The sequence below is a fragment of the Kwoniella dejecticola genome, chromosome 1 (assembly GCF_000512565.2).
Source record: "Kwoniella dejecticola CBS 10117 chromosome 1, complete sequence".
In the NCBI taxonomy this organism is placed as follows: domain Eukaryota; kingdom Fungi; phylum Basidiomycota; class Tremellomycetes; order Tremellales; family Cryptococcaceae; genus Kwoniella; species Kwoniella dejecticola.
Window position 1 is genome coordinate 3,099,553 of NC_089301.1, and position 23,275 is coordinate 3,122,827.

Below are 23,275 nucleotides of genomic sequence, written 5' to 3' on the forward strand. Positions count from 1 at the left end.
TTCGGGATCGAGTGCACACTCAAAGCAAAAGGTGGTCTAAGGGTAAAAACGCGTTGATCATGAGATAAACTCATTCGTACATTCGCACTCGCGCGCACACCACCGCCGCCTAACAGTAAACAAACCAATTCATCCTCATTATTGAACATACATGAACTTGGTCAATCCCCCTTCTGCAATTGCACGCTACGGATACACCTTCCTCGATTACCTTGTATCGTTGAGGCAAGCACATCTTGCTCTCTGTCCGAGGAACTCTCTTCATCGATGCAGGAATAGCTCGAACGCTCATTTGGAAAGTGTAGTCGAAGAAAGGGAATCCGCCAAAAAGGAAAATGTCAATAATGCCAAGTATAGATCCGGTAGACTCGATGCTGGTGAACACGAGGAACACGAGTGCAGATATAATACCGAATGGCACTCGAACACCGCCCCTGATACTTGCCTCGGCCGCGACATTGCCAATTCCTGTTGCATCGACATCGACATCCACCCCTTCCATCTCGCTGGTAATAAAGGACAAGGAAAAGGAAAAGGAAAAAGTGGTCATAGACAAAGACTTGTTACCGCATCCTGCAGAAGACCTTTCAGCCGACGATGACCTGCTATCATGGATGCTCGTGGATCAGCTAGGCTGTATGCCAAATACGAAGCTGGGCGTACATCCCCAACAGGTCAAATTCGTTGGTCCGACTTTCAAAACGGATGATGTCCTCAATATCATAAAGGAGGTATGTCCACTATCCACCTTCCCCATCCTGCTTTCCGTTTCCCTCCTAAGCCTACCGTTCCATTTCTGTCTTACAGAGTTACAGCTCATGTGTGCATTGCTTTGCTTTGGAATAGACAATTACCAAAGGAAATATACAGGGTGCGATGCAAAGGCTGCAGGAGTAAGTCAACAAGACGGTAATCGCTCCACGCGAGAGTGCATGCTAAAGCCAAGATCCAAAATAGATTTCCTCTGATCAAATCCCATATGGACAGTAAGATGACGGATTACCAGAGAGAAAGATTTGTTGCGTCAGTCGGAAGCGCCAGTCACGAAATATCGAGCCAGCGGAAGTGCTGACTGTCCCGTACTCATTCAGCCATCTACGTCGATATCTACTACCGTTAGCTCCCAATTCGCGGCTGGAAATCCACTTGACATCGCGGTATTCGTTCGTGACCGGCCACACGGAATTGGCGATATTTGCTACGAAGCCTCTCACTCCCGGCTTGGTCATGCAAGAATTACAGGGAAGCGTGGTACCCCTACCAGACCAGTGGAGGGAAGAGATGGAAATAGGCGAAGATTTTGCGGTCGCGGTCGAAGCTGCCGGTGAGGAGACGGATTCTGAGAACGGAGGAAGCGACCACGAAGCGGATAATGAGGACAACGTATCATTACACTCATCGCTTGCAAACGACAGGCGAGACAAAGGCAAGTCGAAGGAAGTGGAGAATAAGGCCAGAAAAGGGCAAAGGAGGAGTGACAGGACGAAAAGAAGGGACTTCAGTATAGTCTGGTCGGGACTCAAGAGATGCTATCAGCTCTTCTTAGGTCCTGCTCGATTTCTCAATGTAAGATGATCCGAGCCACGGACTAGTGCGATGTGCTGATTTTGTGGTTGTAGCACGACTGTAATCCCAATGTGGAGTTGCTTAGACAAGGGAAATACGTCACTTTCCGAATTCTGAAGCCGATCAGAGTAGGAGATGAGTTGACTACCTTCTAGTGAGCCTTCTTGATAGTCTGCTCGTTCTCCGGAATCTCAGCGCTCATGCTAAAAGTACGTGATGCCTTATTCAGCGGTGAAAATTATTGTAAGTCATTGCTGGTCTGGAAAATCCGAGTGTTCGCTAACCTCTTCCAACAACGTCACAGTCGGCCGAGATAACATCGAATGGTGAGCTTTGGAGCAAACACTCCCTTGTCCCATCCGAAGCTGACTGCAAGGCTCTTCTCGTATTCAGTCTATGCCTTACTTGCGAACAGAAGGGCATAGGTGGCTTTACGCCTGCATCGACGGCGATCTCAAATCGAAACTCCAGATCAGGCTCCAGAGACTCATCGGCTGGACCATCTAGTCGAGGAACCTCCGCTGAGATGCGCGAATCTGTGTCACGAGACGTTAAGAATGTCAAGCCTAGCGCACTGAGAAATGTGCTCAACGGCCACAGCGACGAGGGCGATGCCTCGGATGACGAACAGTCGTCTTTCACGGGCGCAGAAAGTCGTATCAGCGGCGAGCTCGATGCCGATGCCTTCGAGGCAGGGAAACGAAATGAGAGTCTCAATGGCACTCCCACAAAGAAGAGACCTATCAGTCTCAAGATCACCTTGCCAGCGTCTCCTGCATCGGACAGCGTGGTTTCTGATCCTGAATCTCCACTCGATCCTCCTCCGAGACGGGAAAGGATCGTCAGGAAAGTGGTTCAGAACATCAAACCCTGGTCTTTCCTCCAAAGACCTAAAAAGGCCAGGAAGAACGACGTCATTGACATCGACGAGGAAAGCACAGAAGTCACCGATGACTTACCAAGCGATTTTCCACGATGCGGTACATGCGCAAAGCCGCTCAACGAACAGATTTGGTTCAATGGTAGATATTTTGAACATTGTGCGAGGTACGTACCTCTCTGGTGACTAGCTCGTCATCATCAGCAGGACGCTTACTCGCATGTCTCGCTAGATGTATACGACACGCATTTATATTCGAACTACCTTGGCCAGCTCACAACCCCAAAGACGTTCGCGAATACCCGCCCTCTCACCTTGTACCCCCAGGGTACATTCCGAGGAAAATATCAACGATACCGCTCCCTACTCTGAGCAAGCAGCCTAAATATGTGAAGCCTGTCGAAGTCCCCGTATCGCCAGCCAACGAAACTAAATCGATGAGACGCGCTCGAATGTTGCGCAACCAAATTGCAGCCGAGGAATTCTACATTGAATCGTTGAGAGAAACCGCTTGGTCGGCTCAGGAAGCGCACGAGGCGGCTATCGAAGCCAAGGAGGCCGCCATCAAAGCTGCAAAAGAAGCGAAAGAGGAGAAACGATTGGCGAGAATCGAAGAGAAAAGAAAACGTGACGCGTTGAACATCAAGGGTACCGGTGTTTGGAGCAGATATGCCTACGTCACGGAAGAAGAATTGAAGAGGAAAGAAGCTGAGAGAAACCAAGTGCTCAGTGGTACAAGGAGAGGAGGCAGTTTCCGAGCGAGGAAAGAGGAGGAAGAAATGAAGAAGTTGGCTGAAGAACGAATGAAGGAGGAAGAAAGGGAAAGATTGGCCGGCATGGGGATTGATCCTTCCTCATCCCCGACATCTGCCGCTCACCCTCAATCTCAGACTCGAGATGATGCCGAGAACGAACAACCGGAAGAGGACGACGAGAGTAACGTTTCGATCCGTTCTTCCAGCGCATCTAGCACCGTGCTCGTAGTGGACCCGAAGTCAATCGGCAGAAGGTATATTTCGAGCTCGGATGTGCACGACGAGGACGACGAGATGGAAGTTGCGAAGGCTCCTGAATTGTCTATTGTCTCGAAGCTCAAGCTGGAATCACCTAGAACCGCCGTGACATCACCGGCACCCAAAATCAAAGTGATCTCACGTGTCCCGCAGAAAGTCTGGACTTCCCCCAAACAGCTGAAAAATCCTGCCAGGTCAAGCTTTACTACAGCTACTACAACTCCTTTCCGAGCCATCGCGCCCAAACGGCCAGCTAACTCGTCCCCTTCGACAAGCTCGTCCACTCTGAAGACAACGCCGGCACGGACTTTCAACGCGTCCAACATCATCGATTTGACCCTGGATTCGGATGATGATGACGGAACACCTCCACCGTCCAAACGGCTATCATCAGGTTATAGCAGGTCTACAAGTATGAAACACATATCTAGATCTTCCGCTCACGGCCAGATCAATCTATCTCCTGTCGACCGGACGATCCACAAGAGCAGATCTGATCAGTCAGTCCATGCTGAATCATCGTCCTCTGACAGGAGGTCGACTTATCCCGTGCTGAACGGGACTGCGAGCGGCAGAAAGTCGGACGGATCCGGATCGTCGAGCGTGGACGCCACAGAAAGAGCGCTGGACGTGATAGAGGAAAAGTCCACTAATCTAACTCCCATCCCTCACAATAATATGGAACAAAGCAATGTCCTATCGGCAATCACTGATAGAGACGAAAACAAACGGACTCCCAAGGTGCCATTGAATCTCGCGCAAGTGGAGCCCAAACCTCGTTCCCCGGATCAAGGCTCCCAACGAGGTAGAATGGAAGGTTTTACTTCATTTTTCAATGAAGGACGAACGATCGAGGACTTGAATAAGGACAGGGCCAAAATGAGGAGTCTCGCTAGCATTAGCCTCATCGGCAGCGGCAGCGGCAGCGGCAGCAACAACGGCAAAGGCAAAGACCACAGTCCCAAATTGGGTGCGAGAGCTGGCCCGTCCAATGTTCAGACGAAGTCTTTATCCTCATCGACTGGCGCAACATCGAACGGACAGGGTATGAAACGCAAGAGAGTATCTGATAGCAGTGCTGTGAGTGTGAAGAGGTTCTTTCGTGTTGATGTTATACATGTAAAGCTGATAGCCTGTATTGCGTTTCGCTTTTGCAGGCTTCCTCGTCTGCTTCCCCAAGTGCACAGAATGAAAAGAAGAAAAGGACTTTCTTCCCTTCATCGATCAATGTACCGATCGCAAGTGACCCTCCGACAATATCGAAATCTAAACATCCGATTCACAGATTTGTCTGAACACGGGGATCTACGGCGTCTCTCACAGATCCATTCAGCATAGAGTCAAATTGTGTATTCAAGACGATCAGCTGCATCTGACAGCACAGCATCAAAGCATTCGTTGCATCGGATCTGAATTACGATCGGCTTCGCTTCACATACTACACTCCACCTTAGCGCACTATATCAGCCCCCAGACATCTGTTCATTCGTTCATCGTTGTCACGCCAGACCATGCATTGCATTGTTGTAGCTTGTCAATTATTGGATATCAGAACCCTCCTTATCGGAGTGAGACCGTTTCTGGACATGTGCCCAGAGAGAATCTGCATAATTGACCGATCGCTAGATTTACGTTGCTCTACAAGTGATCAGCCCCATCTAGCCGCAAGCCAAAGCCAAAGCCAAATGAGCCAATGATCTGCATAATACAACTCGGAGACACGAGCTTAAACGGATCGCTCACACGCTCATACGGTCTGACGGTCCGAAAAAGGTAAAATCATGAAACCCCTCGTTTACGTAAATGTTAATTTGCATGTGTATGTGAGTTTAACCCTGAATCGGTTAAACGGTCCAGGTCCACCCAACTAGAAATTGTAGACGGAAAAACGCCACACGTCACAAGTAGTACAAGGTAGCGCGTCATCCTATTCTATCCTATCCTATCCCACTTTGCCTAGCTAGTCGCTCCGCTCAGGTCCCACATTCGTTCCCCATAACACCATTTCCACTACTTACATCTTTACTTCTTCATATTCTCCATCTCTTCAACCTCATTCTCCTACATCTGATCTTCACCTTGTACACCCTACTACACATTCCTTATCCATCCATACACATATATTCTCCAAAATGGCTACTCTTGAACCTAAGAAAGATGTCCGACAAAGAGGTCACTCCGCTATTGTACGTCCGCACGTTTCATTCATCCAATCATTCAATCATTCATTCAACCGAAGCCCACTTCGAAAGGCTCCATGCGTGCTCGTGCAGGGCAGGCCAAAACAAGTTGGATGAACGCTGACTGTACTGCCGCTTGTCTAACCTCTCTCTCTGCTCGCGTCTCCCATCTCGTAAAACTCTCTTGAAACCTCGACCGCTGCCTGCTGCACGCGTGCGTTTACTGCTCGCTCAAACTACGCCCAAACAGGACTTCAAGTCGGCCACTACTGGTGTAGCTGCCAAGACTATGCGAAATGAGCTCAACAGAATGGTCTCTGGCGAGACTGATCCCGCCAAGAAGAAGGTAAGCTTAGCTACCTCTACATCCTGGCTCCTCTTCTTGCAACTCACCACACAAGGTGTCGAGCTGTTGCAGCACACCTTCGTGTACAATATGTTGATGGACGTGTTTGAGCTGATATGTGTGGTCATGGTAGATCTTCGAGGCTGAAATGCAATCTTTCTTCCTCCTCTTCAACCGATTCTTGACTGAACGAGCCAAGGGCGAAAAGCTGTACGTGTTTATGTCACCCTCTCTAATCCATTTTTATATTGCAGGTGCTGACGTGAGATGATACGCTTCAGTGACTGGGAAAAGATCAACTCTCCCAAACCAGAACAAGTCAGACCTTACGCTGCTCTTGACAATGTCGACCCATCTATCCTCAACAAGCTTGCCGTGCTCAAGCTGAACGGTGGTTTGGGTACCACCATGGGTTGTGTTGGTCCCAAGTCCATCATCGAGGTTAGGGAAGGTATGACTTTCTTGGATCTCTCCGTCAGACAAATCGAGGTGAGTCAGATTGCACAGCTTGAAACATAACCTTTAACGGCTTTAATTGTCTCCTTTCCGTCCGAGCTTTTGCATCACACACGTTCATCAATAACTGACTCTGGTAAATGCGCACGACATAGCACCTCAACGAGAAATACAACGTCAACGTACCTTTCATCCTCATGAACTCATTCAATACCGACGAAGATACCGCTCGAATCATCCAAAAATACCAAAACCACAACATCAACATCCTCACCTTCAACCAATCTCGATACCCCCGAGTTGACAAGGAGTCCCTCCTCCCCTGCCCCAAGGAGACTACTTCCGACAAAGCCAATTGGTACCCACCTGGACACGGTGATATCTTCGATGCCTTGACGTGAGTACATCGGAATTCTACTTGCTACTAGAATGATTGTGCCTCCTCAGCTAATTCTGGCTGATGATGTTTAGCAATTCTGGTCTCCTCGACAAGCTGATCGCTGCCGGTAAAGAGTACATCTTCATCTCCAACGTTGACAACCTCGGAGCTGTGGTCGACCTCAATATCATGCAAACCATGATTGATGCTCAAGCCGAATACGTCATGGAGGTGACTGACAAGACCAAGGCCGATGTCAAGGGTGGTACCATCATCGACTACGATGGTAAAGCTAGACTCTTGGAAGTTGCCCAAGTACCAAAGGACCACTTGGATGAATTCTGCTCTACCAGAAAATTCAAGATCTGTGAGTTTCTGATGCAAATCCCGTGTATGTTTGAGGTAGCGCTGATATGTATCACTCCGACTGTTTAGTCAACACCAACAACATTTGGTGCAACTTGAAGGCAATCAAGCGAGTCATGGACGAGGATGCTCTTAACCTTGAGATCATTGTCAACAACAAGGTAAGCTCTAAACTACTTGGATGCTCAAGTCGTCGGGTGTTCAGCTCACAAGAACGTCTTCATAGGTGACTGACGCTGGACAAGCCGTTATACAACTTGAGACCGCCATTGGTGCCGCCATCAAGGTGAGCTTTCTGAGCCTCAAAACAGCGGTCGTGTAGCTCATGAATATCGCTTTAGCACTTCGACAGTGCCATCGGTATCAATGTCCCCAGATCCCGATTCTTGCCCGTCAAGTCTTGCTCGTGAGTCAATGCGTACCACCAGCATTAGACCATAATCGCTAACTTGAAAACAACAGTGATCTCTTGTTGATCAAGTCTAAGCTCTACAACCTTGAACATGGTGTATTGACCATGGACAAGTCAAGAGAATTCGGTGGAACACCCGTTGTCAAGCTTGGTGACCAATTCAAGAAGGTCGCTGTGAGTGATGACCTTCTGACATCTTATGTGGCGTAGTAAGCTGATGACTGTGTATTCTTGGATACTGTAGAACTTCGAGAAACGATTCAAATCCATCCCCAACATCACCGAACTTGATCACCTTACTGTCGCTGGAGATGTCTCCTTCGGTAAAGGCGTCAGGTTAGCTGGTACATGTATCATTGTCGCCAACGAAGGTAACAAGATCATGATTCCCGATGGAACAAACCTCGAGAACAAGTTGATCACCGGTAACCTATCCATCATCGATCATTAGGCGCAAAGAACCAAGTGAAGGAGTGGTTTGTGGAAGTGGTTTCTGATTCATGTGTTTGTTTTTGTGCTTAATTATATTGACGATGACGATGACTACAAGGCGGATGGGCGGATGGCAGTAGGATTACTTAGTACAAGTACGAGTACAAAGGGACTTTCCTTCTTGTTATTCTTTCTTCCTCTTGAACTGCTTTACTGTACAAATTACTAGTAATGGGTTTTCGGAAGTGAGGCACACAGGGAGGATTTCTAACTTATACTGTAAAGTCTTGTCGTAGTAGTCGTCGCTGTTTCCCCTTGTCTATTTAGTCTCCTTTACATTTTCCTTTCCACTATCAAAGGCCAGACCCCACGTATCTTACAGCAATAAAAGCAAAAGTCATTTTATGCATATTCAGAAAAGACAATTCATGTCCGGCTGCCCCATTCATTACTGACATTGAGGGGGATCGCTTTGTCGAGATGGGACTAGGTGACCGATACTCAGTCAGACATGAGTGAGGTTTGACCCACAGATCGCAGGATCTTACAGGTACGGCATGGACTGACTGGAAGATTGCAAACTTTACTATTCGCCTTCTCGCTCGAGCTCATGGATTCAACCTCATCGAGTGATCTTAGGGTCAGATAGAGTGATGTTCTGCTCGAGCACATGCAGCTAGAGGGAATAATAAGGCGGCGGCAGTGTATATCCTGATCATTCAATAAATGGATCCATCACTCCAGGTTATAGTGCGACCACTGTTCATCAAAGTACGTCTTCTACTGCTACTGCTACTGCTACTGCTAGTGCTACTCCTTTCCGATGATGGATCCTCCATAATCCGCACCGGCCAAATGTGATCTACAGTCCCATTATAAATGACCTCAAGCGCAGCAGCGACTTGTGTTCATTCGCACCTCAACAATATCCTTCCCTCGCTCTTGCCCACTTCCCCACTCTCACTACTATCTCTGACGCAGCTCCACCTCTTCTTCTTTTCTCTTATCTCAGCTAATCGTTTCTCCTCTGTTCGCGCCATGATCGTCCGCCCACCAGATCATCTCTCCTATTCATTCATCCATTCACCCATCCTTCCATACGTACATTGACAACTTATCTCCTTCCCGCACCAGCACCGGCTTGTTGAGCTTGAGCACCCGGTCCAGCAGCCTGTTGAGCTCCTCCTTGGCCTTGAGAGATCAAAGGCGCCCCTCCCCAAGTAGATATCAACCTCTTGATCGTCGCCCAGGCATTCTGTACCGCAGGCGGCTTGTTGGAGACGAAATTATTTATATATGTGTTGACGTTGGAGATGGCCGATTTAGTGAATGGGGAGGCGTGGTATCGGAGTCGGACGAAATGGACCATGAATAATGGTGCGATGAATGATTGTCTGAATCTGCAGTGTGGGTTCAAATATGATGTACATGTTAGCTTTTTAGAAATTGGGAGATTGCAATCTGGGAAATTGGGAAAACGATTATACCGACTAGGAACCCCAACTCACGTCAAGACACCGAGGATCAATCGAGCGCAGATTAATAGTTCACAATAAGCTACGAAGCGCATGGCGACATCGTAGTTGCCCTTGACCCAGAGTTGGATTTTCTTGGAGATGTTTTCGAGCAATACGGGCGGTCGTTGTGCTTGAGCACCGGCTGGAGGGGGACTATGAACGAGAACGAGAACGAGAACGCAAGCTCAGCTCGGCTCAGGTCAGGTCACTTGGAAATTTGGACATCTGGAAGCTAGAACCGGTCCGGAAGAGAGCACTCACGGTACGAACTTAGGGATGATGTTAGTTCGCATGAAAGTGAGGCAGTGGAATAACGAGAAAGTCGCGAAGGGGAGGATGGAGACTGAGGGTGAATACGCAGTTAGTATTATTGTCCGGGAGTAGCTTGACATGAGATATAATCTCCGTTGTTTCGCTGGGCAGCTCCTTGGATCCAGGGAATGAAGTGTCGTGAATTCCCGACTCACTGTTGACGGGCTTGGCGATCCACCAATACAGAGCCAAGATGGCGTATTGGACATTCTCATCTACGAGTGCCCTTCGGAGCCACGCTTGGTTGAGTTGCGGTTTACCGAGCGACTTATACACTACGATAGAGTACGATAAGAGGGCGCCAGTAAATGCGAGTTTGTAGGATTTGGTTGGTTCCGGTCGGAGCAAGACGGTCTGCAAGAGGACGTATGCTAGAGATTATGGCTGGGTCTTAGCTACGCACTACTGCCAATAGCTGAACGTAGTCCGTTCAAGTCGTGCACTGAATTTCGGCCAAGAGAAAACGGGTGAGGGAAGACGAATGAGGTATACCCAAGCAGGAGAAGGCAATAAGGATCCACTCACACGCTGATAAGAGCATCACACCGTGTCCGAAGGCCCATAGATAATGCGGATCTACTGCTGGCATCGTTATCTCGTTGTGAGGCGGGGGTGGGTTATTGATAGTCGGCGAAGTTACGATGAGGTGTTCGATAATGTTCTGAAAATAGGTCTGATAGTGTCCGGGTTAATCGTTCAGTCGTTCAACATGACATGTTCGACATCATCCCATTTCCTTTCCTTGGTCATTTCCGCATACGTCACTTCACTCGAGAATCACTTTCAGATTGAACGACACATGGTCGAGGTCATTGCCACGTGGCGTTTCAATTAGGTAGGTAGAGTGGCGATTTTTGTATTTTACCGGGAATTACGGTGTTTAAGTTAAATGGCAGCTTTCGTGCGACTAGAGTACAGTGCATACTTCTGTCATAAATCCTGGATTGGCATTCGTCAATCATCCTGTCAAGACTCGAGCATGATATGTTCATAAGTGAGAAGAACCTGAAGGAGCCTTACATGGGGTCGCAAACTCCTCAATGAAATCTTTCCACTTCGACACAAATGCATTGGGTCACTTCCTCGCTCTCTCACAACACAGAAAGAACAAGGGCACACGGATCCCTCTTGATCAATAATATCGTACCTGAGCGATCTGTGCTCTTTCTCCTGGTGTTTTCTCGCTGCATGAGCCTGAGTCTCAATTCGAAGGACGTACGTGTGAACACACGACTGACGTCAGATTGATGGTCGACAATAATAACAATGCGATTGAGATATCCTTTGAGGGTCTTTCATCATGGCATTGTGTCGGAGTGCATTATGTTGCGTCATAACAGCGTGCTCGCCATGAAAATTTGTGCCAAGCAGGCATGTTTGGGCATGACAACACCAGCTCGAGAAACAAAAATGTATAAGTACCTAGATACTACCATGACCATCCGTTCAAATACCTCTTCTAGCTTCTTCTAGATTGGTACGACAATTGAGAACCACCGAGCATCTGGAAGGGCCACAGAATAAGTCAAGTGCAAGTGCGACCAAAATACGAGTTCACAGCACCACAGAACAAGACAAGATGGCCACCACTACCAACACTACGAGAACTAGGACCGGAATTCGAGGTAGATCTCCTCTCTTACTTGGACTCGCCGCTTTACTCGTTCTGGTGAGTACATCTTCCGACTCACTCTGACTCGGCAGTATCGGCCTCTGCACTATGACGCTATGACGAATTTGACCTACTCACATACTACCTCGACGATATGCCTTAGATCGCCACCCTCTTCTTCTGGCTCTCGGCTTTCTCGGTCCCATACATCAAGTCCATCCATTATATCCACACAAGGGAGAACGACGTTAAAGTGAGTCAAGATGAGTCATGCACATGTCCTATGCCCTCGTGCTTCCGTGCCCTCATACACGGCTACACGCATCGCACTATTGGGCAATAGGACTGCCCGTCTCCGTGATGCAGCCTCGACTCATGAACGTGTTTTCCGTTGTGTTGTGGTAGTTCGGCAATTTCGGTTGGTGTGCTGGTGCGCCTCTGAACGGCTTGTTCAGCGGTCTCTCATGCCACAGGCATGTGGGGTGAGTGTTTGAATGGCTTGATCCTCCGTTCCACATGTATTGTCAGGTCAGATTCCAAGTCTTTGTTTCACTGACTTGATCTACATTCACACTTGGTGTAGGTACGACTTCCGACCATGGATCCCTGGTGGTAAATCTGCGACTGGTGCTTTGATACTCGTCGCGTTCACTGCAGGTTTCGGATCATTAGCGTTCTTCGCGCTACTTCATTCCGCTACTAATATCGCTTCTGGAGCTGCTTCTTTCGGATTGACTGTGAGTCCTGTCCCATTCCAGCTCCAGGCTCCTTGATCATGTAAAAGTTCTATCGGAACATTCTCTTCTCCGATCCTCCACCCGTGGCCGTGGGGAATTGAATCAATGCCGGAGTCGAAATAAGCTGATCTGACTTGATTCGACCTAATCTTGCTTTTTCTCCTACCATTTCACCACACAGCTCTTCACAACCCTCTTAGCAACCATCTCATTCTTCCTCGTCGTGATCATCTACGGCACAGCCCACCGACGATTCAACAACGATACCCTCGATGCGCATTACGGCGCGGCCTTCGTCTTGGTCATCTTGGGATGGTTGATTTACTTGGCTGCCATCCCGTTGATCTTCCTTGGATGGTTCAAGAACAGGAGACAACATACCACCAAAGCTACGATCCGAGGGGACTCGCATCAGACTACCAATGTTACTATTCGAGCGTAAACATCTCAATCTCGAATAGCTATTAGCGATTGGCGGTCCGTGATTAGCGATTTGATTTGTGATAAAGCGATAAAACGAGGCGGAGATTTCAGATTGTTAATAGATGGGTATTATACACGCTTGGTTTATGGCTTATGGGTATATCCGATCAATTGAGTTTCAGTCAGTAGTTCATCAGAGCTAAGCCAACGAGCCTACGATATTAATTAGGCGTAATTGCACTTGACATGTATATCCTTATAATCTTCTCTTCTGCCTGAGTCCGAAACTGAGACTGAGACTGAATCTGATTTCTGGATTCTGATTTGGCAGATCGTCCCGAATGATTGCTCGCTCACCCAGGCTTTTTAGTTCACATCCGCACATCCGCATTACAAGGTAATATCCCATAATATCTCATGAATTTACATCTTCGACTTCTCTGGCCTTAGTTACATCGACCGATCACTCGGCATCTTCTTATGCTCTTTCGACATTCGAAAGTGGATCACAGCGATCACCCTTCATCCCAATCCTAATCGTCCTTATCTTCCCCTTCCCTCTTACTCCAGTCCAACCAACTTCCGACGTAATTCCTGACGTTGGGATAGCCCTTTTCGCCAGCGAGCTCAGCGGCGTTGGCGGATCGTTTACCTGATCGACAGAAGAAAATGATATTTTGGTCGTATGTCGGTTTGGAGAATGCGAATTCCTGGTGTGGTTAAGGAACGATCCAATGATTTACGGTCAGCGAAATTAATTCATGTGAATATTACCAGAAGTGATAGCGAGGTCATACATTCCCGCATTCCTCGAACAAAACTCTCTTCGCTTTGAATCTTTGGATTTATAGTACATGGTGGACCACGTAACAGGAAGGGACCCGACTAACCTTTTGGAAATCACCGGGGTTGAATCCTTTATCCAAGGCTTCCTTCAATCGGGATAATGGTAGATTGACGGCAGATGGGATTGAGCCGAGGGCCACTTCGTCCGGTTCTCGAACGTCTACAATGAGGATGTCCTGGAGGATTCATCCCACTCGATCAGCTGACTGATTTGTACCCAGGTATGACTGACAGTCTTAAATTGGTGCCTCTGAAGGGTTATTGACATGGAAGGACTTGTTTTTTTTTTTGGCTAGACTTACATCGGTAGGCTGCTGTGTAATAGGCTTGAGTTCCTCGTATTTTACGATAGGTTCCTTAGCCCAAGCGCTTCGTGAAGGTGTCTTTCGAGCTTCGTACAGGAACGGAGAGACTACCATCCGGTTAAGAGTGGTCGATGAGAATTGTCGAGGGGTGATAGTAGTTTTGAGGAGGATTGGTCGGACAGGTGCAGATACGCTTGCACGGAGGGAGGAGCGTGCGAAGGTATTGGAGGATGTTCGGATGAATGACATTTTTGAAGAGCAAGAATGAAGATGAACGATGTAAAGAGTCTAATTGAGCAAGCTGCGTCGACCTCGCGCGAAGGGTGTCTGATTTGTTAATTTGTGAAGCGAGGTCGTCGACAGTGATGAATAACAGCGATAATGTATCGGCCGTGAGTAAGCAGCTGCAGACAGTGAGCACGTCACTTGAACACCTTCTTCCGAATACTCCATATTCCCAAATACCCCACATACCCCAGCACGTGGCCATTGCAGAGTATAATTGCAAGTGATACTGAGACGATGCACGAATTAAACCACGTCATGTCAAAGTGAAATAGTCGCCTCGGACCAAGTTGCGTTTTAGACTTTTTCGAGAATTCAAAGCTCATCTCGTTGATTTGACGAGCATCCAAAGTACCCAAGCATACCCAAAATCAGGCGCATCAAGGCCTGCAAACACGTCGAGTACCGACTGGGACACTCCTTCTGACGATAAACTGGGTTCTCGATCAATTGTAATTTGTGACGCACGATGTCATCCCTCGCCCGACCTGCTTTCCCTCCTTCATTAGCTCGACGAATCGCAATCGCCAAACGACGCTCTCTACCATCCCGAACCCTCCACACCTCCTCGCCGTCCCTTTCTATCGCTCCTCGACCCGAACCTAGCTCTATACCTCCTCCAACAGCGATCTCAGCTCTGCTCTCCAGATTATCATTACCTTCCAACGATACCTCCCTCCATTCGAAACTGGTAGAATGCTTGACCCATCCTTCGTACTATGCCGCCAAGGCCCAATTGACCGACAGTGAAGGTGAAGTTGAAGAATTGGAAATCGTCAATGATCCTTCTTCGTCTTCGTCTTCTCACACTTCGTCTTCATCAACTTCTCTGAACGCAACACGGACCCAGGGCGATAATGAACTACTGGCGAATTTGGGGAACTCGCTATTGGGATTATACGCTTCGGAATACATTACCCAACTGTACCCCTACCTACCCACTCAGGCAATCAAGAACGCCATCACCGCCTATGTTGGACCGTCCAGTTGTCTGAGCGTAGGTAGGGAGTTAGGTGTGTCAGTCCAGGGCGGTGGGAATAACGGGTCTATACCTGGGCAAGGAAAAGGATCGAACTCGAGTGGATTACCGATCCGATGGTCGAGGACTTTTATAGATCAACAGAATTACCTCGAGAATTACAAAGGCGAGAATATCCCTTCGAAAGGACCGGAGAGACCGGAGACTGTCCCTGTGGCTAGGCGCTTCCAGAAATTCTTGAACAAGAACAAGGACAGCGATGCGGAAATAGATACAGATGTCGCATCGCAGGAGGGTCCCGGTTATAAGAAGGGAATGAGAGAGAAGTTCGAAGACGTCGTAGCTGCTACTGTCAGGTCGTTTGTCGGGTTGATCTACCAAGAACAGGTGAGTTGCTCCCACTGCAGCACTATCAGTTGGTGTTCCAGCCAGCTAGCCAGGAAGGAAATCATATTCTGTCTGTGAATAGTCTGAATATGATGTCAATGGGAAACAGTCGATCTTGCTGACTATGACATCTACTTTGCTACCGTATTGTAGGGCATCCACGCCGCACGTGAATTTGTGCACGCTCATTTCCTATCCCGTTCCATCGACCTATCGGAGCTATTCAACTTCAAAAACCCCTTACACATGCTTTCGTCCGTCATCTCTTCCCATCTCTCCTCCGCAGGCGTCCCCATCTCAGCAAATCAGGGGGTCATCGAGAAGCGTCTCCTCGCTTCGACAGGTGTGAACTCTCAATCGCCCCTTTTCCTCATTGGCCTGTTCTTGCCCTCCGGCATAAAATTGGCAGAGGGACATGGATCGTCCAAAGCTATGGCTGAATATCGCGCGGCTAAAAACGCGTTGTTGAGTCTGTATCTCGTTAGATCGGATTCTTCTTCGAGTTCAGCCGCCAGTGCGTTAAAAGATGGATACGGAAATGGAAGTGGAAGTGGAAATATCTTATCAGATTTACCAAGTGCTGTATACTCCACAAACCAGTTTTTGCGGAATGGTAAACTCGCAGAAACGCAGGGGGCATCCGGAAGTCAATTAGAGAGGGAGTACAAGGGACCGAATTGGGGTGGGAAGGATGTCGTAGCTGAAAGTAGAGATAAGAAGAAGAGGACTTTATAAGGTGTTACCATTAAGTCGTGTAGTAGTAGTGGTATAACTACGCAGCAGCATCATGCATATTTACTTCATTAGATTCAGTCAGATCAGTTATAGTGTTTGGCGATGATCAGTGAGGTTGCGAAGTCACGGAACGTACTCAAATCCATCGTCGTGATATGTAGAGTGCATGGTTGGGACTGATTGATGGGTAGGTACGGACAATGCATATTATAGTACAAATTACGATCTATACCTGAATTACCGAAAAGCAGCATTTGTCAGTGAGTGTTCATGTTGTTTCTCCCTATTCTGTTAGAGCTTCAAGGTGGAGTGGAGAAGGTGTGGATTCGGGATCCCTAGATCACCACCAGAGCAAATAGGAAGGACTCACAAGGCTGTGATATATTACAACAAGTCTGTTTGAACCATCGCTATTGCCCTCACTCTTTTTATCGCCATCGTTTTGGTAGTGTTTGACCCTGATACCGAGTCCGCTTCGTGTTTGTATACTACTTCTGGGCTTATTGCTGAGGCTGAAGCTGATGCTGCGGCGAGACGAGACTTTGATCCAGATCATCTTGCATCAAACTCTCTATCGCATTTTCCAAATTATCGATTCGGTGAGTCATCTCGTTCACTATGTCAACGAGCGAGATCAGTAGAGGGTTCAATGGTGATGATAGTATATTGTAAGATATTCAGGATGTGCGGTTCGAGGTTGCTTTTTCAGATCAGGATTTGACTGGACGTACTTCGGGATCTGCAGTGAAAGTATCTCATCAGCAAACAGCAAATACTATCACCGATTGGACCAAGGTCACGCACGAGCGCAACCGTCCTTGACATCACAGTTGGAAAGCTAAGACTGTAACAAGAGGGAGAGCCCACTCACAGGACTTGTTCGCTCATCTCATCGAATCTCGTTTCTAACTGCGACAAAAGCGTATCGACCTATCGAGTTCCACTGACAATTTAACGAAACTCGATTTCCAGGACTGATCACAGGTGCGGCGCGGGAACTCACGAATCCACACAATTCACCTGGACTGACTAATTCCTTCACTGCACCATTATTCCCACCTACAGCCCCACTCGCGCCGGCGAGACCTTTCGCAGGACTAGATGAGTTCGGTTTATTGATTGTTGAGAGTCGTTTGGTCTGGGACGAAGAAGAAGGGACGAGCGCGGCTGTACTGGGTTGTTGTAGGGATTGTTCAGATACTTCGCTCGACATGGTCTTTGGGCTTGGTTCGGGCTGTTATGTATGGTAAACAAAGCTCACAGCAATTGCAGGCTTGTTTGTCTACCTGAGACGAAGGTGCTATGCTTCAAAGTCTGAAGAGTAGAGGCGAGGAGTAAGAAATGACTGCGACTTGGTTGTTTGTGCGAGGACTTGAAATCCAACATTTCAACGTGAACGTGTCGCGTCTCATGAAATGTTTTCTTCCATGTCATTCATACGACTATTCTTCCCCTCATCTCGTGACATCTCTCAACTCCCAAAGCATACTTCAGAATGGCATAAGGGCAAGATACCTTCAGAGCCAGTAACGTCTGGATATTGCTTGTGCATGCATGCGCAAATTACAGAGACTTTCAAATCAGAGTCTTACAGATCAGACGAAACGGGATTACATGGTATGGTGTATCGGTAATCATCGGAAGCATCACACTAATTGCGTCGTTCGGCGTGTTGTCTTGGTGGAGGCGCACCTGCATGTCCTATCTGTCTGTCTATTTCCATTTAAGATTGTTCTGGACATTCATTCCCATCTCTCAAACGCAGCGATAGTATTCAAGCCAGAATAAGAAGCAGAAGTAGCAGCAACATGGTATCGCTAGAGAAAGTCTCATCCAACAGAGTCTCGACGGGCTATCTGACCAAATACAAGTTCCCCTCCTCGTCCCTCGGCGGACTCTCCACTCAATTCAACATCTTCGTACCCGCTTCAGCATCAGAAAGCCAAGATGCTTCTGTGCCAGTATTGTTCTACCTGGCTGGTTTGACGTGTAACGAAGATACCGGTGCGCAGAAAGGTGGATTGCTCAATACTGCTGGGACAGAGGGCATCGCGGTGGTATTCCCTGACACGTCACCGAGAGGAGCTGGGGTAGAGGGTGAGGACGATGATTGGCAGCTTGGGACTGGTGGGTCAGATCATACCTCAAATGACATCAATATATCCAACAATTGGACACCTGAAACCTGTGTATATGGTAGCAAGACTGGGGTGGGGTTTGAAACGGAACTGATTGGGATTCCTTGCAGGCGCTGGATTCTACCTCAATGCGACTGCCGAGAAATGGAAGAAGCATTATAACATGTATGACCTGGTAGTGAAGGAGCTTCCAGAGGTCTTGAAGGAAGCTAAGCTTGGTCTGGTGAGCTGCTTCACGTGCTCTCTTTTGGCTGAATCTGCATATCTTCGATTATCACATATACTGATGATGTCTTTATAGGACTTCTCTAGATGGTCGATCACAGGTCATTCCATGGGAGGTGAGATATCCATGGTGGTGTCCCCGATTACAACGACTGACAACGACCGTGCTTCAGGTCACGGTGCTTTATCGATCTACCTGAAGAACCAAGGGTTGTTTAAATCCGCTTCAGCTTTCGCTCCCGCATGGTGAGTATTCTAGTTTCCAGCAAGATCCTCGCTCCACTCCAATTATCAGGACGCACAAGCATATAGTATATATGCATCTATGCTGATTCGATTTTGATTACTCCAGCAACCCGTCAAAGACACCATGGGGTATCAACGCATTCACCAATTACCTAGAATACAGAACCAGGTCTTCCCCACCGTCAGAATGGCTTCCATACGATTCGGCCCATCTCCTGCAGAATTACCAAGGGGACGTGAACATCCTGATTGATGTAGGAAAGGAGGATGATTTCCTCAAGAAGGGCCAGCTCGAACCGGAAACTATATCGAGCCAGAATAAGAAAGGCGTCGAGGTCAGGTTACAAGATGGGTTCGATCATTCATACTATTTCGTGAGTTAAAAGACAATTTCTTGACCAGTCCTTTCTGTATACACTAGCGCCGCAAGCTGGATGGCTGATGATGTACTGGAAACACTTCGCTTGGTAGATCTCGACCTTCGCTCCTGAACATGTCGCTTTCCACGCAAAACACCTCAAAGCTTAAGCCAAAAGAGCCTTCCGTAAACCTGTCAATTTTGCCGAGGTGCCAAACATGTACTAGCTGTCACAGCATGCATCTATTTTTCGCTGATCTACAACCAACACGACCCAGAGATTCGCCAATAATAGGTATCGCCGCATGGTATCTATACAAGAGGAACTTCTACCCTTAAATCTCTTATCTCAGACCTGACCACTCTGCCATCCTTCACAATTCCTTTCACGAATTTATGAGGCTCATTGAATATGCCCACATCTTCTAGTGGATTCGCCGAAAGCAGCAATAAATCCGCGAACGCTCCTTCTTGAATGACACCCAGCTTGCCTTGCATACCCAGGATTTTTGCTGTATCATCATAATAATCACAATCTTCTATGTCAGCCTTGATCCGCCGCTTTAATACTAGTCATACCATCTCGCCGCGACACTGCAATACGGGACGCAGATGTCACTCACCTCCATTGACTGTAGCATGTCTCAAAACCACATCGCTGCTCAAAACCCTCTTCCTCAAATCGAACTCGCTTAGCTGAACATTCTGCATCGACCCAAAACAATCCGTCCCGAAGCCGATATTTACTCCTAGCTCGTGCGCACGCTTGATCACTTTATATCCACCATCAATGACGAGCTTGAGCTTCTCCCTAGATTGCGGGGGTATCATAGCTTGATAAGGCGGTTTCGAAAGAAGTTCTTGAACGATCAAAGTGGGCGTCAAATGGACTCCCTTCTTCGCCATAAGTTTTAGGGTATCGTCGTCTAGTAGATGCCCATGCTCTATTCCGCCTATACCGCCTTCTATGGCGTTCCGAGCGGCGGGAGAGGTGAAGCAGTGGGCGGCTATAAAACGTTGCCTCGGATCAGAGAGTAGACCGTAATTTTGCTGACCGGGATACTGTACTTACTGACTAGAGTACCTTTCTGCATCAGATACAATATGTCAGCTTGCTCGAGATGAACTCGATACCGTATAGTGAAATTTGGCTGACCATCATTCGTACGACATCGCAAATTGCTTTGATCTCAGCTACAGTGAATTGCTCGCTGTCCAGCTTATCTGTCGGACTAGCCACTCCACCGGAAGAACAGATCTTGATATGGTCGGCTCCTGTCATAGCATATCACCATAATCGACTCAGCTGGGTCAATTTACAGGTTGCCAGGTGTACTCTGTGAGTGGGTCTTGCCTGTTTCAATGATATACAGTACTGTAGTGCGCACTCACCAGCTCTCATCATCTTCCTAGCTGCTCTCGTACATTCCTCCACACCATCCACCACTACGCTATCCCGCCCTGAACCGGTGGAACCGCAACAACCGGTAATTGGTTTATCGGAATCCGCACCATCGTCTCCATGACCTCCAGTCTGGGACATCACTGGACCACCTTGAAAGATCCGCGGTCCGGGTATGAGCCACTGTTCCGTCGCATTCTTGTAATGCCTGTTCGCTCCGCCCACGTCACGAACAGTCGTGAAACCCCGCCAGAGCATCCCTAAACGATGCAAATTACCGTTTATAAGCTTGGAAGTGCATTGCGAGTGGAGGGATGAATAGTACATCTGAGGACTTGCCTTTGAGTACATGGGTCGCAGCTAGAGCAGTCTGCGTCTCAGAAGCAGGCACCAGTTGGCCATTCTGAGACACATGAGATAGTCATTAGTGCAACACACGACGCGCTTCGAACAATTGGATGAGAGCTTACTGGCTGACCGGGTGACGCTGTGAAATGGGTATGTACTTTTTGAAGCATTTATTTTCAGCTGGACCAGCTAGCGAGTGGACAGAGCGACTGGTAATCACTCACCATCGATGAGACCGGGAGACAGATATAATCCTTGACAGCGGACGCTTTGCCAGTCTTTCTCTTGCATATGCTCAACTGTCGATTTCGAGATGGACTGTATCTTTCCAGACTTGATTTTCACGGTCATGGACGGGAGGATCTTCCCATTCTCAACGTCGACCACATTGATGCCTGTCAGACAAGGCAATTCAATATTCATTCCAATTTTGCGTTTCCTAGGTACGGCTCTCGCTCGAACTCACCTACGAAGCTCATTGGCACTTGCTCAGGCCTGATCCAGGGGGGCGAAGAGAGATCATAGCTCTCAGGTACGGGGAACTTGAGCCAGTGAGTGGGCTGCCAGTCGTATGCCGACCCGCCTGCTTCCGCATCTTTCGACGTTGCTTGATCGATTAGTTCGAAAGAACCCAGGTTGGACGTGATGTCGTTCAATGTCATCTTTGCTCATGACAAGGCGGTGTTGGCACGAAAAATGATCAGATTTTGGAAGACTAGTCAGACGAATAGCTATAAGAGGTAGGAGGCCAATGGTAGACTTGGTACCATGTTGTTGTGATTTGGATCGTTATCAAGTGGACATGTGAACTTAGCGATACATGCGATACCATTCCGGCATCGGACTTGACCGAGATAAGGCGAAAGTCACCGCCGGTGACAACCGGTAATGCTGCCCTTATCTACTCGTACACAAATCATCAATCCCGTATATTCAGCATCAAATCACTGGTAACCTTCAAGCTGTCGAGCAAGAACCCCGTTCCCGCTAGGAATGCTTCTTGAGGATCCTCAGGAAGATCGGTCCACTGTACGTGACTCGAACGATCCATCAGACTCCCGGGGAAAAAGCAAAAATCAAGACGCAGCGCAACGCAACGCCGATCTCTTCATCGTCGTTCCCAAACTCAATCAGAACAGTCACAATGATCCCCATCAGACAATGGCAATAGAACGATGCACCATGCACAGAGGTCGTGGCAAAATGTATGTCATGTCTGTTCGAGGGATTTAGAGAAAAATGATCGCGTCCAGGGGAAATCGAATCCCCGTCTTCTCAACAGAGGCAATCGGTTATGAGGAAACCAGTCCCCTTGCGGAGAGTCTTGAAGGCGTCCAAACCACTTGCTGCACTTGAAATGCATTAGCCAACTGAGCTATGGACGCGATTTGTTACCTGTAGGGGGTTTTGCATAGATATGATGTGTGTATTGTAGCTGTGATCGGCAGTGAAGCGGGGAGGAGAAGGCGAACCGGCTGGAGAAGAGAGAGGCTTTGCTGTTGTATAAGCAACGAGGAGGTGGGGTATTCTGACGACATGGGGATGGCCAGTTCCGAAGAAAGGCGTAAGAGGGGTTCGGTTAGGCTAATGAGAAGTTATCTTACAACGAAATGCTTGATCAAACGTCGTGAATGAGTGATGTGTCAACCCAGGTTGTTTGTGTGCTGCGGGAATGACTCTCTGTGTGTATTGAGTATATTGCGCTTCTATCCTTTTGACATCGCTTATGACAAGAGCTAAAGGGTGGGGTGTCGTGATGCTGAAGGGCGTAGTTGAATCGTTAGGAAGGATTGATCGCGTCGACAGGCGGGTGGGCGCGAAGCCTGATTGTATGCCTCTTCTATAAACAGGATTCTAGCGTTTGGTTAATCGCTTAGATCTTCGTGTCATCGTCCAAACACTGCACATGGTGGTATCGCTCCTCACAAGTTTGTCTCACCGAGATCGTGCAGAGATGCAATGTCACTGCAAAAAGAAGTTACGCCCGGGGTATTCGACCTCCCATCTCTCATCTAAACACTTAGTTACGACCACCGCCCCACTCACCGTAGTCAATGGGGCTTCTTGAAGTGGACGACCCAAAGGCATTCATATTTCGATTGAGCGCTTTAACGCTTAAGCTACGGGCGTGTTCTGTATAGCAGAATGGGTATCGTGGTGTACAATGCTGTTTGTAAGCGAATTGGTAAAGCCAGCTTGTCGCCCTACATTATATAAGGCAAGGAGCTTGAGAGGTTTAATGCCAGAGACACCTCTCGTTGCGTCCATTCAGCCGGAAACGAAAGGCGAAGGCTGAAGCTGTAATCATGCGTTTAAAATGGGCAGTACAGAATTATTTGGCCATCAAAAGGCGCCCGTCCGTGGTGAACGATCAGGCAATGATTGCCTAA

The 23,275-nt window shown here is 48.1% G+C and overlaps 9 protein-coding genes across 9 annotated transcripts; 5 read left to right on the forward strand and 4 right to left on the reverse strand.

Annotated features, from left to right (window-relative positions):
* Positions 1-344: 344 nt before the first annotated feature.
* I303_101145 (uncharacterized protein) lies at positions 345-4,754 on the forward strand (the record flags this gene model as incomplete). Its single annotated transcript, XM_018404513.1, has 10 exons — positions 345-731; positions 847-893; positions 958-1,023; positions 1,092-1,566; positions 1,620-1,720; positions 1,796-1,809; positions 1,871-1,892; positions 1,960-2,613; positions 2,679-4,539; positions 4,617-4,754. 10 exons carry the CDS (start codon positions 345-347, stop codon positions 4,752-4,754), a joined length of 3,765 nt encoding a protein of 1,254 aa, XP_018267167.1.
* Positions 4,755-5,591: 837 nt separating this feature from the next.
* On the forward strand, positions 5,592-8,049 carry I303_101146 (uncharacterized protein; the record flags this gene model as incomplete). Its single annotated transcript, XM_018404514.1, has 11 exons — positions 5,592-5,645; positions 5,890-5,985; positions 6,119-6,195; positions 6,267-6,474; positions 6,597-6,838; positions 6,913-7,187; positions 7,256-7,347; positions 7,413-7,472; positions 7,528-7,592; positions 7,649-7,772; positions 7,843-8,049. 11 exons carry the CDS (start codon positions 5,592-5,594, stop codon positions 8,047-8,049), a joined length of 1,500 nt encoding a protein of 499 aa, XP_018267168.1.
* Positions 8,050-9,144: 1,095 nt separating this feature from the next.
* Positions 9,145-10,448, reverse strand: I303_101147 (uncharacterized protein; the record flags this gene model as incomplete). The annotated part of the gene is made up of 5 exons (XM_018404515.1): positions 9,145-9,430; positions 9,539-9,700; positions 9,809-9,890; positions 10,015-10,230; positions 10,385-10,448. 5 exons carry the CDS (start codon positions 10,446-10,448, stop codon positions 9,145-9,147), a joined length of 810 nt encoding a protein of 269 aa, XP_018267169.1.
* A 990-nt stretch (positions 10,449-11,438) lies between these two features.
* I303_101148 (uncharacterized protein) lies at positions 11,439-12,650 on the forward strand (the record flags this gene model as incomplete). Its single annotated transcript, XM_018404516.1, has 5 exons — positions 11,439-11,528; positions 11,635-11,724; positions 11,877-11,953; positions 12,055-12,208; positions 12,390-12,650. 5 exons carry the CDS (start codon positions 11,439-11,441, stop codon positions 12,648-12,650), a joined length of 672 nt encoding a protein of 223 aa, XP_018267170.1.
* A 514-nt stretch (positions 12,651-13,164) lies between these two features.
* On the reverse strand, positions 13,165-14,031 carry I303_101149 (uncharacterized protein; the record flags this gene model as incomplete). The annotated part of the gene is made up of 3 exons (XM_018404517.1): positions 13,165-13,341; positions 13,522-13,653; positions 13,780-14,031. The coding sequence occupies 3 exons, from the start codon at positions 14,029-14,031 to the stop codon at positions 13,165-13,167; spliced, it is 561 nt and encodes a 186-aa protein (XP_018267171.1).
* Positions 14,032-14,536: 505 nt separating this feature from the next.
* On the forward strand, positions 14,537-16,168 carry I303_101150 (mitochondrial 54S ribosomal protein mL44; the record flags this gene model as incomplete). The annotated part of the gene is made up of 2 exons (XM_018404518.1): positions 14,537-15,433; positions 15,587-16,168. The coding sequence occupies 2 exons, from the start codon at positions 14,537-14,539 to the stop codon at positions 16,166-16,168; spliced, it is 1,479 nt and encodes a 492-aa protein (XP_018267172.1).
* A 500-nt stretch (positions 16,169-16,668) lies between these two features.
* On the reverse strand, positions 16,669-17,381 carry I303_101151 (uncharacterized protein; the record flags this gene model as incomplete). The annotated part of the gene is made up of 4 exons (XM_018404519.1): positions 16,669-16,784; positions 16,900-16,907; positions 17,040-17,098; positions 17,172-17,381. 4 exons carry the CDS (start codon positions 17,379-17,381, stop codon positions 16,669-16,671), a joined length of 393 nt encoding a protein of 130 aa, XP_018267173.1.
* Positions 17,382-17,976: 595 nt separating this feature from the next.
* I303_101152 (S-formylglutathione hydrolase) lies at positions 17,977-19,305 on the forward strand (the record flags this gene model as incomplete). Its single annotated transcript, XM_018404520.1, has 6 exons — positions 17,977-18,295; positions 18,417-18,529; positions 18,608-18,647; positions 18,705-18,777; positions 18,884-19,151; positions 19,249-19,305. The coding sequence occupies 6 exons, from the start codon at positions 17,977-17,979 to the stop codon at positions 19,303-19,305; spliced, it is 870 nt and encodes a 289-aa protein (XP_018267174.1).
* A 142-nt stretch (positions 19,306-19,447) lies between these two features.
* Positions 19,448-21,547, reverse strand: I303_101153 (uncharacterized protein; the record flags this gene model as incomplete). Its single annotated transcript, XM_065968278.1, has 9 exons — positions 19,448-19,647; positions 19,759-20,142; positions 20,208-20,223; positions 20,292-20,410; positions 20,528-20,797; positions 20,877-20,940; positions 21,008-21,042; positions 21,110-21,280; positions 21,352-21,547. The coding sequence occupies 9 exons, from the start codon at positions 21,545-21,547 to the stop codon at positions 19,448-19,450; spliced, it is 1,455 nt and encodes a 484-aa protein (XP_065824350.1).
* Between the last annotated feature and the right edge of the window lie 1,728 nt (positions 21,548-23,275).